Source organism: Cataglyphis hispanica, chromosome 2 (assembly GCF_021464435.1).
Source record: "Cataglyphis hispanica isolate Lineage 1 chromosome 2, ULB_Chis1_1.0, whole genome shotgun sequence".
Lineage (NCBI taxonomy): Eukaryota > Metazoa > Arthropoda > Insecta > Hymenoptera > Formicidae > Cataglyphis > Cataglyphis hispanica.
Genome location: NC_065955.1, coordinates 2,723,481 through 2,743,732, shown reverse-complemented (window position 1 = coordinate 2,743,732; position 20,252 = coordinate 2,723,481). Strand labels below are relative to the sequence as shown.

General features: G+C 30.3%; 2 protein-coding genes across 7 annotated transcripts; both read left to right on the top strand.

Moving 5' to 3' along the window:
- The first annotated feature begins 510 nt into the window (after positions 1–510).
- LOC126856426 (uncharacterized) lies at positions 511–10,390 on the top strand. Of its 5 annotated transcripts, XM_050604933.1 has the most exons (12): positions 903–991; positions 3,178–3,427; positions 4,000–4,084; positions 4,330–4,509; positions 5,049–5,089; positions 5,192–5,351; positions 5,595–5,719; positions 5,890–6,025; positions 7,372–7,960; positions 8,344–8,936; positions 9,474–9,670; positions 10,046–10,390. In XM_050604933.1, exons 1-11 carry the CDS (start codon positions 969–971, stop codon positions 9,635–9,637), a joined length of 2,346 nt encoding a protein of 781 aa, XP_050460890.1. In that variant the 5' UTR covers positions 903–968; the 3' UTR covers positions 9,638–9,670; positions 10,046–10,390. The 5 variants fall into 5 exon arrangements, with proteins under 5 accessions (XP_050460861.1, XP_050460881.1, XP_050460855.1 ...); XM_050604904.1 differs by lacking the exons at positions 903–991; positions 10,046–10,390 and adding an exon at positions 511–738 and having other exon boundaries at positions 8,344–9,501; XM_050604924.1 differs by lacking the exons at positions 903–991; positions 10,046–10,390 and adding an exon at positions 739–849 and having other exon boundaries at positions 8,344–9,501.
- Positions 10,391–11,628: 1,238 nt separating this feature from the next.
- LOC126856352 (lysosomal alpha-mannosidase) lies at positions 11,629–19,597 on the top strand. Of its 2 annotated transcripts, none has more exons than XM_050604793.1 (17): positions 11,629–11,830; positions 12,564–12,666; positions 12,764–12,845; positions 13,091–13,276; positions 13,397–13,602; positions 13,916–14,052; positions 14,785–14,918; positions 15,592–15,805; positions 15,905–16,101; positions 16,298–16,500; positions 16,659–16,855; positions 17,267–17,480; positions 17,577–17,694; positions 18,017–18,293; positions 18,548–18,790; positions 18,986–19,135; positions 19,326–19,597. In XM_050604793.1, the coding sequence occupies exons 1-17, from the start codon at positions 11,714–11,716 to the stop codon at positions 19,557–19,559; spliced, it is 3,012 nt and encodes a 1,003-aa protein (XP_050460750.1). In that variant the 5' UTR covers positions 11,629–11,713; the 3' UTR covers positions 19,560–19,597. The 2 variants fall into 2 exon arrangements, with proteins under 2 accessions (XP_050460750.1, XP_050460742.1); XM_050604785.1 differs by lacking the exon at positions 14,785–14,918 and adding an exon at positions 14,437–14,570 and having other exon boundaries at positions 11,632–11,830.
- Positions 19,598–20,252: the final 655 nt, after the last annotated feature.

Below are 20,252 nucleotides of genomic sequence, written 5' to 3'. Positions count from 1 at the left end.
ACTTTTAATAATAATTATAATAATTATGGAATAATCTATGCATGTTCATCTGGTTTTGTTCGAATCGTAACAGACAACCGTTGTTGGCTCGATCCAAGTCTTGAGGTGTCGCTTTCTGATAGTCTATTTTTATCGAAAGGCGTCCCAAGTCAGTCGACAAGAAGGCGCTGTATAGCGACGGTTTGGGCGCTATTATAAAGCACCGTGTGTGCCGGTCGTGTGTTTGTAAATCATCGCATGCAAGTGCGGACCCGGCCAACAGGCTCGACTATCTCGGACGGATCTTCGCGGCGAAGAGAAGTCGTGAGGCGTATACTCTCGATAGTAACATCAGTGTAAAGGTGTAAAGTTGTAAAGAGGCACGTAGAAAAAGACACGAGCCTCCGCCACTACGGAAGTGACACTTCTCTCGCCAATCGCTCGATCCGTTCCAGAAAATATCCATTCACGTATGTAGGCGAAGCGAGCGATAAATGAATCAATACCGCATGTATCCGACAATATATTTTCTTTGGCAGAAGTCTCTCTACTGAAGGTGCGAGATATATCCGTGGAAAATTCGCAACAATTCGCGCTGCAGTTTGCTCGATATAAAAATAAATTTTGTTTCTCTCTCTCTATCTCTTTCTTTCTCGCTTTTCTTCTCTGTTCTATCAATGAATCGGTCTGTTGGCTCTTGAGAGTAGCGGTGGCGGTGGTGATGACGATTCCTGGTCGACTGCCTCTCGCGTTTAAACGGTCAGTGTGTGCCAGAGAGTATTTTGCAAGATGCGAGATTCGTTTCTCATAGCGAGGGAGCTCTAGTCGTGGATTTAAGCGGACCACCTTCGGCGAAGTGTGTAGGCCGAGGTGTCGCGCATTACGTAAAACTACAGAAAAAATAAATCGCGAAGAAAGAAGGAAAACAAAGTGTGGGCGAAGAAGGGACTCGATTGACCCTCTCTCTGTGTGTATGTGTGCACGTCGCGATGAGGAGATCATCGTTTGATAAGTAAAATCTTTGTTTGCAATGTCTTTATTTAAATGAGAAAAAATAGGATCGTGAGAAAGAGGGAGAAAATGCAAGCTCTTATCGAGTCATAAGTGATTTTTTCCTCTTTTTTTTTCTTATATTTAATCTCCTTATCGTTTTGTGTACGAGAGAGTATTTTTTTTTTCAAGAGCGTGTGGAATAAGAAATGTCAATCATGTTTACTAACGTGGCTATTATTTCATGATTGATAAAGATATATCGAATGTAACATAATCGCGATAATACTATATGGAAAAAAATTTAATCATGATGCATTGCAGAAAATATGAGAGAGAGAAAGAGCATTTTTTCGAATTTCTAAAGAAATGAATAGAAAATGTTTATTCCGAAAAAAAATTAATTGAAAAATAATGATTATTTTTTTTTTGTCATTAAAATTATAAGAGTATATAATGATTGAAAATGACAGTCTTATTTTTTCTCTGAGGTCTGTTAAAACTTTTTCGAAATCTCGATCTGCCAAAGAACCTATAGTGCCGCGAACAGCTTGACCGAGTTTGAAACTCTCAAACTTCCACCAAACAATCTATTTAAAGCAAAGTATCGATACCATTGCGTAGCTAGAATTGAACCGCGTCATATTACTTTTCCTAATACCGAATTAACACAATTGAAAGAAGGAGAGAGAAAACAAATACATAATACATACTTATATAAATATAAAAATTTGCATCGATATCATTAATATTATAAATCAATGCTAAAAAACTTATGTATATTATCCGCGTTTAACATATATATATAAATATATATATATATATATATATATATATATATATATATATTTATATATATATTTAACAGTTAACAATTTGTCAAATTGAACAAAGAATTTTATTGTGTGCTTATTAAATATAATTATTACATAGATGCTTAGTCTATGTAATAATTTGCACTCTTCCGGATCGAGGAACAAGATCAGCTCTTCGTTTATCGAATATAGCGTTACATTTCGCCGATTTTTTTTCTACACGACACATCGAATAAATAATACAGTTGCTGATCGCGAGGATAACCGCTCGAACTGTTACTGCGTATTACGTTACAACAGATAAATTTAGCGTTTCTTTTACACAGAGCTTGTTGTACCACTGCCAATACCGCGACGCGGAATTAATTGGCCGCTTGGAAGGCAACCAATTCTCGTCGTCGAAAAAGCTCTGCCAGGTTTCACGGCACGTCGACCGGGGCAGAATTTCGCGTTTTTCTCTCGTACGTCTCGCACGATCAGTCAGTTATCCGGATAAAACTTGAAAACCCAAGGTCGGATTGAACTTCAATCGCGTTTTCGTACGCTAAATATGTTTTATGCTGCTGAATTTAAATTACCGTCTCTCGTAATTAGGCATTAAAAGAATGTAGAATGGATTTTCGAGGGATTATAGTACTGGATGCATCATTGATACAGCTGCATTAAATTTCATTTAGAAAATTCTGGTGTTTACCATTTTACTAGCAATATACAATATTCTTTCTTACTTAAATTAATTAATAATATTAAGCCATAAATTCTTAATTAATATTAATTTATTATACTTTGCACCAAAATATGAAAATACAATGTTGTTTTAATAAATTTTAAGTTTTTCTTTTTTTTAAGAAAGCTCTTTGTTTTTATAAATAATTTTTGTGTGTATCACGATTCTTCAGATCATTTGTCAGTAATACCGTTGTCAATATTGCTGGCATAAATTGTTGAAATAACGTTAATATTATTCATTACGATGGAATAATTTATCTAGAGAGTTTGTTCATAAATTTCAATAATTCAGACAAATATCTGTTCACCAAATTAATACGCATTAAATGAGAAACTTTTAATGTAAATCATTCTTAGTTTTTCCTTTCACCTTTATTTAAATATAAAGATTAAAAAAATATCCAACAAACGTATTTTAAATGTTTACAATTGATGCAATCGAAGTAACGGTTTTAATTAATCAGAAAATAGGAGTTATATGTCTATAATATTTTTGTCTAAAGTAATCTTTTCAAAAAATATTGCTATTTTTTATAGCAACTACGAAACGCTCTATATCTGTTCGGCTTTAACTCTCCACGTTCGTGCGATCATCGCGAAATCTCGTATAGTTTGCGTAAATGGAGGATCCGTATCGTGTTGCGAACGTTTCGAATATCCGCAGGCACGCTAACGCCAAGCGCAACGTTCTGAGCAACACGTCGTACGGGCTCGTCTGCACAAAGGATGCCGATTACAAGTGCGGCGTAAAGTACAGCGGTGCTTCTCTGTCGGAGAAGAATTATCTGCAACGTAGCGTATCCGCGGACAATGTTGTAATTCGCTCGCGCGGTTACAAACCATCTGACAGACACGATCCAGTCAAAAGAAACTTCCTTGAGAATCTCACTTCGAGAATATTGCACTTCGACATGGTAAGTTAACCGGTAAAATATTCAGCGGTTTTGAAGCTTTATAAAAAAGAAAGCATATTAAATTTTTAACGAATCTTGAAGTTTAATTTTATATCATTTTTTATATATAAAAATCCTAGAATTATCATTTATGATAATAGCTCTTTCATTTATGTGAATTGGGTGAGAGTTTTTTTTTTTAGTCGATACTTCTTTAATCAACTTGATTAGATATTTATACTTCCGTAATTTTTTGTTAATATTGAATATTTGGATGAATCTTAAACTTAGACTTTTGTTAAGTTAAATTTTATATAAAATTTTGATTTTTAAAGAGGATAATTAAAAATTTTTATTTAAAAATATTTTTATTGTTAATCAAATATAATTAAAGAAGTTGTCTTGATCCTTGACAATTTTATTAAAAAATTTAAATTAAATTATTAAAAAGGAAATTAAATGGAATTGTTGCAAGAAAATTCAAAGATAGCGGAAGAAAAACAATATAATTTTTTTAGGATATTTTATATAATGTTATGAGTTCTATTTGATTGATATAAATTTGAACGATAATTATTATTTTTTAACTGCAGGAAGGAGGCGAGACTACTCCGATTAATTTACAAAAGCTACTTACACCGGCATCGGACTCTCATGAGCTATTGCAATCAAAAAATAGTAGGTTCTCTTTTTAATTAATATAATTAATAATAAAAATAATATATATGATACTGAATATATTTTAAGAGGAATCTTTTCTGGATGACAAAAGTGTCAGTCGATTTATATGCTAGAATATAATATATAGAATATAATTTGTTAGATTATTTAGAATTTATAGATTATAATATTATTTCCCCTTCCAGAGGAAAAGAATGCGTTTGTTGAGATTTTAAAAACAAAGTAAAAAAATTAATTTTTAGAGAAAATGTTTGCGTCGTCGTACTTTTACGCACCGACGCATCCTACGGTCGAGGATCAAGTTGAACTCGCACGTCGGATCTCGCATTCGCTCAGCGACGTGAAAAACGTCAAGAGTAAAGGACAAACGATGTATGTGAATAGAAAAAAGCGATCTGTTAAGTGGATTCACGATGGAAACGGTATGCAATGTAAAATACTTATTTTATAATTTATTTTTATAATTAAACAGATGCTTATTATATTCTCATTACTTGAAAAATACAATGTTTGTATTATGTGAAATTATCAAACTATACTGATATAATAATTCATAAGAAAAATTTGCTTTATAATAATTAAGTTAATTAATTTTATGAACTCTAACATTAATGAATAAATAAATAATATATTTACTTTTGATATCTGTATATATATCAATCTTTTTAGACACATTATATTTAAGTTAAATCTATTATTACTTCACATTCTTATCAATCTTATATCTTATCATTAATAAACATTTAAGAAATGTGAAGACATATTTAAACATATTGGAAGGTCCGGCAATGTAATCGTTTACATTGATATTAATCTGTAAATTTTATTCTATAAAAAAAACGAGTGTGTGTGTAAAAGATCAATTATATATTATATATATCATTAAATGTCATTTTTTCATTTCATTTCTTTATTTTAAGTAATTTAATATAATATATCGATAACAAATATCATTTCGCAGGTCTCGAGGACGAAGAAGAATCAGTCACAACTGTTCATAAGGTAAAAAGTACAATAATGTATATCATGTATCTTATATCTTTAAATATTTTGCGATGAAATTACGCCACAACATATGACCGAATAAAACTTTTCTCGATATAGGACAAACTACCCCTCAAATGCGTGATGAATCCATGCGGAAAAGTATTGGACATTCAGGGTATTCAGGCATTAGGCGAAGAAGTCAATATCGCGCCAGTACCAAAAAATCCTGAAAAGCTCTTCGACATTGTTCGCGACTTGAATAATCAAAGAGGACGCGGTAAGTGCAGTTTAAATGACACCCAAGCTAAAATTAATAACATTACGCGATACAAAACATTATACATTATATACATATATATGTATTTAATTTTTTTATTTAAGTTTTTATTTAATTTAGATATTTATAATATAACAATGTGTATGATGAAATCTTTTGTTAGATGAGATGTAATATATTTCCAACTCTAACTGATATGACACATTATTTCTATGTATATAACGTTGCCAAAACAATTCGCAGGTGCCGAGATATTTGCGAAACGTAGGAAAAGATCGGAAAAGTGGGTGGTGGACCAAGAACAGCCGCAGACACCCAATACGCCTGTCACACCAAAAACGCCAACGTATCCAGAAAAATTGCTAAGTGTATTTGTCAATCAAACTTATATAATAGTTTTTTCACTGAAAAAAGCTCATAATGAATAAATTGATTGTTTTTTTTTTTTTTTTTATAAAAAAGGTTGAAAAACTTGCATCGTAATTTCAGACAATTAATGATATTTGACGTTGAAATAAAAATACTTGTGATGTTTCAGGAAGTTAACGGTAACGCGAAATTCGTGACGCCGTCATTGTTGACACCTCACACGCCAATCTCGAGCATTGATAAACCATTTTATAATCCCTTTACAATGGACATTTCCGTCGAAAGCGTGAATACGCCAATAACAGGTGCGTCTTACATAAATATAATCAGATCAACAGAATAATGATAGCGAAAATGAAAGATAATTTTTTTCGTTTGGCCAGATTTAATCACGCTAGCAAATGCCAGAATCAATTTTCTCTATCATATGCACGTCTTAAAATTACGAGTAATTATCAATGTCACCAAAGTCTTTTAAAATTCGAACTCAGAATTTAGTAGCATTACAACTCCATGACGTTTTGACATTAATCTGCATAAAGTCAGCACTTATTTTCTCGAATGACGTTATGTTATATATCTTTCGCTAAGAATATGATAGAGGTGTTCTGAGACTGTATAATTGTGTATTTAAAAATTTTCAATTATCCTGATATTTTTCATAAGAATCTCGATATTTTTTTTATTATATGCTACCTACTTTACTTCTTATTTTGAACTTTTTTATTTTTTAAAAAGAATTTTTGATTTTTTAAAAAGTTTTTTAAAAAGAACATATATAATATAAAATAAAAATAAATTTAATATAGAATATAATTAATATTTATAAATAAAATAATATAATTTATATATAATAATAATTATATTATAAAAAGAGAGATGAAAAAACTAAACAAAAAGACAAAATTATATTAATAAATTTATAATTTTGTATTAATCAAATATGAAAATTTTTTAAAGAGATTCGTCCTCTTTTTTTTATATGAGACGTATGTTAACAGGGAAGTGTTCTAGAATGTCGAAGATACTTGACACGTCTCCGAAATAGAGATCAATGTTGAACCAGTCAGTTGAAGCTCGAGTTGAACGATCTTTGATGATCTAATTGGCAAGCGTTATCGATGTTATTTAATCGGCCTGAAACGCGCGCGCTTGATATCTTATATATATAACAGCATATTTAAAACAAACAATGAACTCTATATCTTCCGCTGCCAATTATTTTTTTTTGTAACTGATCCATTAAAGATTAAATAGACAGTTTCAATTTCGCGATAAAATGATACATTGAAGTCTCATATTGTCAAAAATAAAATAAAATGTTAAGGATATATATGTCTTTTGATAAAATAACTCTAGAACATTCATACTGTACAAAGGATATATCACAGTGCTTTTAAGAAAAGACAGATGTATAAATCTGAAATTTTGCATGTCTTTAAAGATATTATTATATAAAAAATAAGCCAAGAAATATGCAATATTTTTGATAATTAATATGTTTCTCATTTTTATTATTTTGTGTGTGATCTTTTCGAATACTTAATATTTTTTTAATTCTTCCAAAAAATGCTTCTTATACAAGATCTCACAATAACGCTTTTTCTAATTTCTATGTTTTGCTGCTTCATTTTCAATTTGCGAATTGCAGACAGGCATCAATCGCGCTGCAATACTAATCGATGCGATCACTCGAGCGAGGTAAAAAAGATTTATCTGCGAGAAATTGCGGTCGGTACAGACTCCGATTTTCCTCTGGACCAATCTCGCTCATCTATCATTGAGAAGTCCCATCGTAACGCTTACGAATCTGTTAACGATCGACGTACTAATATCGCTAATTATCGCTCTGTCGCCAATAACAATAATAGATACATTAACAATTCTCAATCATTGAGGAAATCCAATTTTTGCAACGTGCAGAGCTATAATAACAAAGACACGGGAATTCAACAACGTTTCGATAACAAGTACGACGATAACGTGATCGACAATAAGATTGGAAATAAGCAACAGAGCCATATGCAGAATGATAATGAAGAAAATGAGTATACGCCTGTACCAGTAAAGCAATTGATACAAGAATTTGAGAAGACCTGTAGACCAATTCTGCAGTACAAGCAGATCAGTCCGAAGATCATTCCAATTGTACAACAATGTCCATTAGACAATAATATAGCGCGTTTTTTCGAGACGAGAAATCCTACCAAGTATAATAATGGAGAGGAAGAATATGCACGGTGAGAATTTAAGGATTCTTCGAGTAATTTAAATGATAATTTAATAATTTGTGATTTTTTATTTTTTTATTTTATTTATAAAATTTTATTTTATTTTTTTATTTTATCTATTATCGCGATGTATGTATACATGTATATATAACATTCCACCTTTTTGCAGTCAAGAAAATTATTCAAATAACTCGCTCGTAATGTATTTTAAAAACTTCAAAGAAACTTGATTTGCTCGTTTTTCTAGCAATATACAACATTATGTATTTTTTTTTTTTCAAATGTAATAGACATTATTCACTTAATATTGCGAGCATTTAAATGATGTTTAAGATAAGAGAATTAGGCGCGAAATCTCGAACCGAGAAACTATCTCATAATGAATTACACAGCGCACGCGAAAATTACGAAAGGTCTGCCCAATTACAATCGCGATATAATGGCCGATTATATGACCCGCGTGGAAATTACGAGAGGAAGCTGCAGCCCCAATGCAACGGTCAATTCAGTGCACGCGAGAACTACAGAGAAGGATCAGCGAAACTACAGTCCCGATACAACGGCTACGTTTCCACTGATGAAAGCGAATACACGACAGATGATACCGATTCCGAGGAAGAAATCAACAATTATCCAAACGCAGTTGCCTCTATAGATTGCGGCCATTCCGCACCGTCCGCCCTGTTGAATCGCTGCTCTCGCAGCGAGTATTCATTCGCGTTCGAGGACGAATATTCGGATACTCGACGTCATTCGATTGCCTCGCAGGAATTGGAAGCCCTTTATGCCAGCGGCACCGACGCGAGATTCGTTAACACCGAGGCTGAGATACCGCCCGAAGCGAAGTCGCTGATGCTCTCGATGGTCGCTTCGCAGGAGAGTATATTCGAGACAAAAAAACACCTTCGTAGCACGCCAATCTTGGATAATCTCTTAGGCACCGCTACGCCAGAGTGCAAAATCAGTGACGTTAATTCGGAATTAGGCAAGTTAACATGCATGCGCTTTTGTAATCCTAATGTTATTGCCACTGCTATTAAACATGCAAAACGATCTTTAACATACATCCTCACATAATGCTCGGTAGAAAATGTATTTTAATTAAGACTAGTTATATATATTGCCAAAATATGTAAAGAAATATGAAACCTCCCTGTTGTTTATTAAAGAGATGCAAAACTATCTCAGAAAAATAGAAAAACACACAAAAATAATTTTTAAAATATAATAATCTTTTTTACGATAAGATAATAAAAATTATTTTTGACGCCTTTTAAACGCCTTTTTTTCTTACAATTCAAAGAGTGAGCTCGATTGCTAGATATATGGATTTTGATATTTATTCTTAACAATAAGAACGCAATGATATAAAATATACTTTGATATACATTGATATAAAATTTTCCCGTCCTTGGTATATCAAAAATTGTACTCATCAAAATTATATCGATTACTATTATTATGATTTTTTTATGGCATTTATATCCGCACAAATTTATATCTGGTGTTTCTCAATTTCCAGGAAATAAACTGTACGAGAATAACAATTATACTGGACCAAAATTGAGCAGTCTTCACAATTTGACGAATTATAATACGGCACCGCGTGGATGGGATCAATCACTCACATTTTATCGGCCTATTAAATTCGAGAAACCACAGGAAATTATGTATTCCGATTTTTAGGCGTACCGTTTTAAATTTTGTAATACACATCACGTACGTATCGCGAATTTATCTTTTACGACAAATTAATTTTTTCATATATGTTATCAGATTTTATCTACATCTGGATAATATATAAACGATGTATCTATGTATTTGCGTATTATGCAACAACAAATTAATTAAAAGATTTTAAAAAAAGAAATATAATACTGATATATAAACTTTATCTCTTTAAAACATAATTGATTCAAATTATTGAAGTAACTTGTTTTGCATACTATCGTGCCTACTACATATTTTGATATTATTAATAATTAAATAACTAAGTTGAAAAAAGTAAGCAAGATTTCTCATATTTTAAATAATTTAATTAAATAAAATTTTATTAAATTAAACAATATATTAAACAAATTGTTTTTTTTTTAGGAATTCAAAAATCGATCGCAATTTTAATTCCCCCGAGACATCGAGAAATATCGGAATGTGTATTTCGCATTGTTGCATTCATTCATCACCAGTGCCAAAATTTAAACCAGTGATCTGCCTCAATTATACGCAAATAATATATTGCGAATAGCATATGCGCCGTTATGATGTGATTAATGGTGCTGACGTACGCACGACATGTTTGGAATTTCGTTTTGTTTGGTATACCTCTACCACTTCTACCCCTCACAAAGATATTTAGTGTTGTTTATGTTTTGACAGTGTTATATTTTATTGCATTTTACTTTATTATATTATGCAAATAAATATATGTTGTTTTCCTAATTCCCATCGTAATTAGTGCGCGACTTTTATATATACCTTATTTTTGCACACACCTTTAGATTTTAAATGTATAGGATTCGCTCTAATCTTGATAGCGATGATAAGCACTCAGAAATGTTATATAATAATTAAGTTTATAGAGAGACTGCAGATGTGAATGCAATATATTTTATAATTAATTGTCTTTTAATCCTGCAATTTTAATTTTCAATTATTTTAAATTTTTATTTATAGAAATATGTCTCTATCGTTATATAAAATTTCTTATATTAATCAATTATTAATATAGACATCTAACAGTTTTTTTTTTTTAAGAATAATAAGATTTTATCATCCGCTTTTGATATATTTACTTATATTAATGTGTATTTATCGATATAAATATTATTTGCAGAATTATTTCTGGATGCGCATTCTTACAAAAAAACAGTACTGTTGCTATGTAACAATTTCAAAACAAGTCAATACTTTCAAGATTAGACCATTAAAACGATAAACATCTAACAATAATACGCTAACAATTCAATCTATCGATAATTATCTTCTCAAACATAAATAAGATATCACAATCAAATATCATTAATTTTTGATAAATTACATTTTGTTTTAGATATTTTTCAGTGTGAGATTAAAAAGAAACAATTAGTGGGACATAGGCCAGTATTCATAGTCCGTTCTTAAGATCGTTTTAAGTAAGGAAATGTTTTACGGTCATTTTATTGACTATATAGAATCTTAAGACAATCCAAGATCATATTTAAAGTGATTTTAAATGTAAGAACGAACTATGAATATCGACCATACACATTCTCAGAAAAAAAACATCACCATCATTATCTCAGAAAATAAAACATGTTCTCAAAAGACACACGTCTAAAAACGTCTTAAAAATGTCTTATCATTTTTTAGGCATTTTTATTTAAGATGTCTTCTGTTTCTTTTTTTTATTTTATTTTATTTATTTATTTATTTATTTTTTTTATGCTGTTCGGATAGATTATAGTTTCCATAAATCTTAATCATAATGATAACACAAATGCCAGAGAAAGGAATGATATGCACGACATATTTTGCGATATTCCTAAAAAAAAATAGAATATTTTTCGTGCCTTAAAAAAAATAGAATAGATAATTGAAGTCGTCGATGCTTACGCCTTTGCATACGTTCTCATCATCTGTCTGTATCAGTCTGCTTTTATCCGTCACTGCGCAGCGTACTATCACAATGACGCATGCTTGGTCAACGATATAAAGCGGCAGCATCAGTCATCTCATTAGTTAGATACGTGCGTTGCGTATCGGAGGAAGCGGCAGCCTTCAGCTATGTTGTGGTACACTCTTTTACCTCTGTCGCTCTTGTTCGCGCAATACTTTGTTGATGCGGCGCGAATACCAAGAGCCACGGAAGAACCGCCGGCCACCGAGAACTGTGGTTACAAGGTACGAGCAAATTAACAATGTTAATCGGAGTAATGAATGCGAATCGCCATTTCGTTTCCAAGGATTCGTGCTAATTTCGCGTTAACGAATACGTCTGCTATTGTGCGACTATGAGATATCGCTAATTAATGTGTACAAATATTTATAATTGTTTATATTATGACAAAAATGAAAGAAAATTATATATTCCAAGCAATTTTATCTTTAAAAATCTATACTTTTGATGTAATTATCAATATATTTCTGTCGATTATGATATAGTACCAATGTAAAATGGAATATTGAAATTAAAGTGCAAAAATAATCCAAGTCATTTCATAACAAAATTTGAAAATGTGAATATCTTAAACTAGAAAAATTAATTAAAAATTAATTAGATCTATTATCTCAAATTTTGCAAAATTAAATTAAATTATTGCTATAATAAAATTTTGAATCGATAAATGGTAGCTTTGAACATTTCACGTGCAAATTAATTGATAATTAGAATAATGAGGAATGCAAATCGGAAAAACAAGAAATTTTAAAAAAGAAGGATTACTAAAATTTTTCTCTTGAATAAAGGACATTAATTGTACTATGTTGAGTGATATAAAAATATATAATTTGTATAGCGTATTTAAAATTGTATTTAAAATTTATGTATTTAAGTTTGCATTTAATTATATTTAAAATTTTTAGCAACTACAAATACATATATGTATTAAACTTACATTTTTTTTATCAATCTCAGGCGTGCCATGCTGTAGATCCGACTAAACTTAACATTCATATGGTCTCACATACTCACGACGATGTCGGTTGGCTGAAAACTGTGGATCAGTATTATTTCGGAAGTGAGTAAACGATAAAATTCATAACAAGAAAATGTAGACAATATAAATCTTTATCTAGATTTTCGAATATAGTTAATAATTTTTTATTCTCTCTAAGGTCGCTCTACGATTCAAAAGGCCGGCGTACAATATATTCTTGATAGCGTTATTAAGGCTTTGCTGGCTGATCCTAACCGAAGGTAATTATTTTAATTAACGTCTTTGATAATAGACAAAGCAAGTATAAATTTTGATGCGATAAAAATTTACATAATATTCGATACATATTAATTATAGATAAGTATTACGCAGATAATCATATTATTAGGCCTGTTATTTCTATGATAAGATTCTTATAACATTTGCGATATTCTTACAAATTTCTTTTCATACAATAAAAAATATTTCAAAAAAAGCAGAAATTTTATATTATTTACTTTTGCAGATTTATTTACGTGGAGACTTCTTTCCTCTGGAAATGGTGGTTACGACAAAACGAACAAGTCCGGGCCGACGTCAAGATGTTGATCAATGAAGGACGATTGGAAATCATCGGAGGAGCATGGAGCATGAACGACGAGGCCTGCAGTCACTATCATTCGTTGATTGATCAATTCACATGGGGATTTAGGTGTGTGTTTTCGATTATTTCAGACATGAATGAGAAAGATCCCGAGTGTAAGATCTTACATAGAGTTATTACTTATGTATGTTATTATCTATGTAATAACTGTTAATTGTTGACTTCTAGACGACTCAATGACACGTTTGGAAGTTGTGCCAGGCCGCGTATAGGATGGCAGATAGATCCGTTCGGTCATTCCAGAGAACAGGCCTCTCTCTTCGCGCAGATGGGATTCGACGGGATGTTATTCGGTCGCATAGATTATCAGGATAAGAGCAAAAGACTGCGCGAACAATCGATGGAATTCATTTGGAAGAGCAGTCCGAGTTTAGGTAAGACAAAAACACTCTATTTTAAAACTCAAATTTTGAAAAGAAAATTTTCGGTAAATAAGTGATGTCAATATCAGTATTTTTTCTTAGTAATTAGCGTAAAACTATGGTATTATCTTAAAAATATTGTTTAAATAATTTTGCATAAAATTTATTTAATTGAATCTTAATTTGAAGTTTACAAAAATATATGCATAAAAATTGGAAAAGAGATAAACGATGATTTCTTAACATTTTCGCTAAAAAAATAGATTTTAAATTTTGCATGCTAAAATATATATGTAATATATAATTAAAATACTACTGTTTTCAGGCAAGCGAGCGAATTTATTCACGGCCGCAATGTACAACACTTACAGTCCACCACCAGGATTTTGCTTCGATGTTCTATGCGCCGACGACCCGATGATCGATGACCCTGATAGCCCGGACTACAACATCGACAAAAAGGTACGTAATAATGCCAGCATGATAGTTGTCGACATCCCTAACGATAAACTAAAAGAATAGCTTTAAACGCGTTAATGATAAGGCTGACGCTTGCTTTATGGCTTTAATTAATTGATTCTCGACAAATTAATAATAATTTCTAATAATATTTAAGTAATGTTATTCACGAAAAAAATGATACAATTAGTAACAAATATTTTTTACTTGGAAAAAATTGGAGAGGAGATTTAGGGGACGAGATTTTTTTAGTAGCAAAAGTTAAAAACAATGTATAGTATAAAGACTTTAAAAAATTGTAATTGTTAACTATAAAAAAGTCATAAGTAACTTAAAACATTCATTCAGTATAAGAATCATAATCTACGCGGTGTGTTTCTGTGCCAGATCGATGATTTTCTGAGATACGCGGTTGAGCAAGCTAATTATTACCGCTCGAATCATATCATTTTGACGATGGGAGGAGATTTCACTTATCAGCACGCGGAAATGTACTTCACGAATCTGGATAAGCTGATAAGGTATTAACGCCAAAAAATTAAAATCTTATATGTGCATAATTCGTACACGTCTCTTCGAAATGTAAAATTTGCAAACTCAAAAATATTGCTTCGCAAGAACGATATCGCTAATAAGGGGAAACGAAAGGATGGAAAGTGGTTTTTATATGATCCTGCAAACGATGAAACGTCGTCTTTTAATTTACGGTAAGTAAAATTTGTGCGCTATTGACAGGTGGACCTATTCCTCACATATGCGCATAATCAAGCACGTGCCTACAGAACTAATCACGTTATTCTTACCATGGGGGATGATTTTAACTACCAACAGGCTGACATGTGGTTCGCTAACTTGGACAAGCTGATTAAGTAAGTCGCGATTAATCTGCAAGGATCGACTTTTTAGAATCATCTGACACATCCTTATCGAGCATAGATTTTATTACATTCCAACAAAGTAAATTTGTTCATTCAATTATCTATTGGAAAAAATAATACTATTTATGAATAAAACATTAAAATTAAAATTTTGTTATTTAATTAAAATTTTGTTTACAATAGACATATATATAATAGTTTATAATTAGAAAATTATAAATAATCTTGAAATCTATGGAATTGATAAAGATTCTAAAAGTTTTCCTAAAATTAAAAAATTTATCGTATAACAAATTAACACAGAGAGGTGAGATATTTGTGATACTTTTTTGTCAATGTGTATAAAGCTTCAACAAAATATTTATTAATTTTAACTTTCAGAGAATATCATGGAATCTTTTGAAAAAACTCTGGCATTAAAATTATTAGTGAAATTAATGGTAAAATATAACAAATAAAAAACATTTTTATTTGCATTCATATAAAGTATTATATGAATAAAACCATTTTTTTATTAATCTTTTAATTTTAATCAATTTTTTAATGTTATTTTATAGACATTCCATGATACTGAATGCTTAATAAAATTTATAAGAATTAAAATTAAAGATAGACTTATACCGCTATTTTAATATTAATATAATTTCTTGTATAACTTTTTCAGATACACAAACCAGCGTAATGGTTCCAGAGTCAACGTGATTTATTCGACACCCTCATGCTACTTAAAGGCTTTGAATGACAAGAATCTTCAATGGCCTACTAAAAGCGATGATTTCTTCCCGTATGCGAGTGATCCTCACTCTTATTGGACCGGCTACTTCTCATCGAGACCAACCTCGAAGTATTTTGAGCGTATGGGAAATAACTTATTGCAGGTAAAAGAGTTCAGAAATTGTAATTTAATTCAATATTCAGATTCTATCTATCTACGGGTTGCGTTCACAAGATATGACAAATAGATTATTTGTTTTTAGACAAGCAAACAGCTCGTCGCTCTGACAAACTTGAAGAATCACGATGAACACTTGGAACACTTTCGTGAAGCGATGGGAGTGATGCAGCATCACGATGCCGTTACTGGCACTGAGAAGCAATTAGTCGCGAACGATTATGCGCGTTTATTATACAAGAGTATGTCTGATGCAGGAGAAATAATCTCGGAGGCCATAGGGTAAGTAAAGGAAATATTCTTGTCTTAATTTTAATTCTTAATATCAAAAATTACGAATGAGATTTTTAGATGCATTATATATATATATATATATATATATATATATATATATATATATATATATATATTATTTAAGTCTCTCTGTCATATTATATCATACAGAAATGTATCAATCTTGCTAATATTCGTAAAACAGGAAATGGTCAGAAAAGGCGAACAAATCGGAACCATCCCTCAAGATTTTCACGTGTTTGGAGCTGAACATTAGCTCGTGTGCATTTTCTGAGAAAAATGACAAGTTTGTGGTTGTAGTGTACAATCCTCTGAGCAGACCTGTCTCTACTTATGTTCGTCTTCCTGTTACAGGAAATTCTTATGAGATTGAATCGTTGAATGATGGTACGTACATTAAGAAAGAAAGAGAGATGCACCAAAAAAATATTAATATTAATATATATATAATTAATTATGAATTATATATATTTGCATATTTGCATAATTTCAAAAATTATATTAATGACTTTTGAATGATACATAACATTTGTGGGATTGAACAGGAATGCATCCAGTCACGCAGATAGTTCCGATTTCCGAAAGAGTACAGAAAATCCCAGGAAGACTGAGCACTGCGATAAATGAAATTGTTTTCCGCGCAACAGATATTCCTGCTCTCGGTCTACGATCCTATATCGTTACTAAAAAACCGCAGGAAGAACTAACAGAACAACCCAAATCGGAATTCATAAGCAGCGAGGTACATTGTAGATCAAAATGTCAATTTAAATAAATAAAAATGATTTATAAAAATCATTAAAATTATTTTCGAAACTTGTTTTGCTAAATGAAATGATTACTCAATTGTTAATATGATAATAATATATTTAAAACATATCAGATTACTGATAAAAATTATTCTGATATAATCACATAATAGATATAATCACATAATTAGATATTAATAGATACACAATTAATAGATATGTCTACCATAAATAAATAGTTTAAAAAAAGTTTAAAAAAAAATTCGATAATATAATCATTAATTGGTCCCAGAATCAAATCATTTTTTTGATTGATTATGCAAAGCTAATCTTAAGGAAATAAAATATAAGACTAATAATAGAATTACATCGAAAATAATTAGAATTTTTCGTATCATTTTCAGTTATATAATATATCTATCAACAACAACGGTAACGTAATGGTACGCTGGAACAAACAGAAAGATATGAATCTCATACAATCTTTCCATTTCTACGAAGGAGCGGAAGGTAATAACAAGGTCTTTGTTAATAGATCATCCGGCGCGTACATCTTCAGACCTAAAGAAACATCAGCCAAAAATTTTGCATATACCGGATCGTACAAAATTCACAAAGGTATTACATGCAGAATTTATTCAGTTCGTTAAAAATGCATTTTTCACACTAAATATATTATTTCGTATTATTAAAACTTTTTTCTTTTTTTCACAGGTCCTATCGTGGAAGAACTTCATCACACGATAAACGAATGGGTCAGTCAAGTAGTTCGGATCTACCCAAAAGAAGAGCACATCGAATTCGATTGGCTCATTGGCCCGATACCTACCAAGTATTATTAGTTTCTATTATTATGCTTAATTTATATTCATGTAATATGAATCACTCTTTCGGATTTCTCATAAAAGTTAATTTGAATTTTTTTCTATATAAGTTTTATAATTTTTTCTCTATGCAATTTTTGATATTATATATACTATGTATATAATATTAAATGCTAACATTTAAAAAAAAAATGAATATTATAATTATAGCTTTTATGTATGTACTTTATTACATTTTTATACAAATGTTCTTCAAAAAAGAGAAATAGATTTTGCCCGAATAAGTATCAAAGGATTGATTAAATAATGCTGTATATTTTATCATTTTAGGGATAAGATCGGCAAAGAAATTATCACGAGGTATTCAAGCAACTTGAAAACAGACAACGTATTTTATACAGATAGTAATGGAAGAGAGATGTTGAAGCGTTTGAAAAATTATCGGCCAACATGGGATTTGGATTTGAAGGAACCAATATCTGGAAATTATTATCCGGTGACTAGTAAAATTGCAATCAAGGATGAGGAGAAACAATTAAAATTAAGCGTTCTGAATGATCGTGCCCAGGGCGGAAGTAGCTTGCAGGACGGCGAAATTGAATTGATGGTAAATTTGTCCAAAATTAATTGATCAATTTTTGTGATTGATAAAATCTAAATTAGCGTAAAAAATATATAATTATTTAATAAATGTAATTTTGGATTTTAAATATAAACTTTATAAACTCTATATAGAAACTAAATAAAACTTTATTTTTAAAGTAGACAAATTATATAAACTTACATGGATCCATATTATATAACATGTTAAATATTTTAAAATATGTAATTGAAATTAAACAAGAGTGCACCTATTTCTAGCTTCATCGAAGACTTCTCAAGGATGATGCATTTGGCGTAGACGAAGCGTTGAACGAAACTGCATTTGGTGAAGGTTTAGTAGTAAGAGGCACGCATTATCTCTTTGGAGGTAAAATGAAAAATGTGGATCAATTCGTATTGAAAGAGAAGGAACTGGCTCTCAAATTGGCTCTACATCCCTGGATCTTGGGTACTTCCATTAATTCGAGCAATGTCGAAAAATTTGCTGATGCCAAATTCTTGGTATGTATATTCTTACTCCCTAATTTGTATCTTTATGAAAAATACAACTTACGTAACAAAGCTTGACTAATAATTTTTAGGATTAATAAACAATTCTTTCACTCAAAACAAAGCTTTGCCAAGATTTATTATAAATTACTTTATAATCAAAAATGCGATTCTGATATGATTTTTATTAATTAACATATTTTGCAGATCTCAGGTCTTAATAAGGCATTACCACCAAACGTGCATATTCTTACTTTAGAGCCATGGAAAGATGATACAATCCTGCTGAGATTGGAGCATATCTTTGAAGTTGATGAAGCGCAACAAATGTCTAAACCGGTGTTAATTAATATCCAGGTATGTTTCTAATTTTATATTTAATTGCATGTTTTTATTACAGTTAATATAATATATTATAATAAACCAATTTTATATATATATATTAATTACAATAACATTTTAAAAACTCATATAGTTTAAGAAGGATTTTTTCATATAAAAATAAATTAATAAAAAAATTTGTAATTCTTTTCTTATATCTCGACAGGATCTATTCTCAACATTTTCGATTCAGTCAATTAAAGAAACTACATTAGGCGCTAATCAGTTACTGAGCGAAAATGATCCTATGAAATGGGAACCAGAGACAAACGATATTATTCTAGATAAGGAAGAGAACATACAACATGTGGAGGTTCATGGCGATATGATGATCCATGTTCTCTTAAATCCGATGGAAATAAGAACATTCATTCTTAAAGTGGTTCGAAAATCTCTTTAATTTTTCAATAAAAATTTCTTTTCTCTCATAAAAAAAAATGTTCTAATAAAATGTTTTATGCCTTTATATATATATATATATATATATATATATATATATATATATATATATATATATACAATTATATCATTATAAAAATAATTAAAAAATATAAAAAGGTGAACTGTATTATTTTTTCCTAGAATATATACCATAAATCATAACATGTAATAAGTGACTGAAGTTGTCGAAAAATGTAAAATATAAAAACTTAAAAATAAGAAATCTGATCGCGAATCGTGACGTTTAGTCAGTTTAATCGATCCGTAACCCCCAAAATGTCTCAATTTTCACAAAAAAAATTTTCAATGTAAAATATAATGTAACATATGAAATAATTCTGCGAAATTTGCAATGTCATCACACTACGGTGCAACACGTTTTGCATCGATGCGGGGTCACAAAAGACGTATAAGACACAAAAAACATATGATCGAATAATTATTACATTCAACAGAAGTAATTGATTTTTAATAATTATTTTACTTTATATTTAATTTAATTTATATTTATATTATTTTGTGTAACCATGTTACAAAATATGTAATTTAAATTAATGAGTTGATAAACAATAGCTTAAAATATCTGTTCTTCCATACATATATATCTTCCATATATATATATATATATATATATATATATATATATATATAT

Bases quoted from the DNA above. Each gene is read 5' to 3' on its own strand.
- LOC126856426 (XM_050604933.1), top strand. From the start codon at position 969: ATGAGGAGATCATCGTTTGATAA. The intron at 5,090-5,191 runs GTAAAAAGTACA...TTCTCGATATAG, and splicing joins CAGTCACAACTGTTCATAAG to GACAAACTACCCCTCAAATG. The intron at 7,961-8,343 runs GTGAGAATTTAA...TGAATTACACAG, and splicing joins GGAGAGGAAGAATATGCACG to CGCACGCGAAAATTACGAAA.
- LOC126856352 (XM_050604793.1), top strand. From the start codon at position 11,714: ATGTTGTGGTACACTCTTTTACCTCTGTCGCTCTTGTTCGCGCAATAC. The intron at 12,667-12,763 runs GTGAGTAAACGA...ATTCTCTCTAAG, and splicing joins GGATCAGTATTATTTCGGAA to GTCGCTCTACGATTCAAAAG. The intron at 15,806-15,904 runs GTAAAAGAGTTC...ATTTGTTTTTAG, and splicing joins TGGGAAATAACTTATTGCAG to ACAAGCAAACAGCTCGTCGC.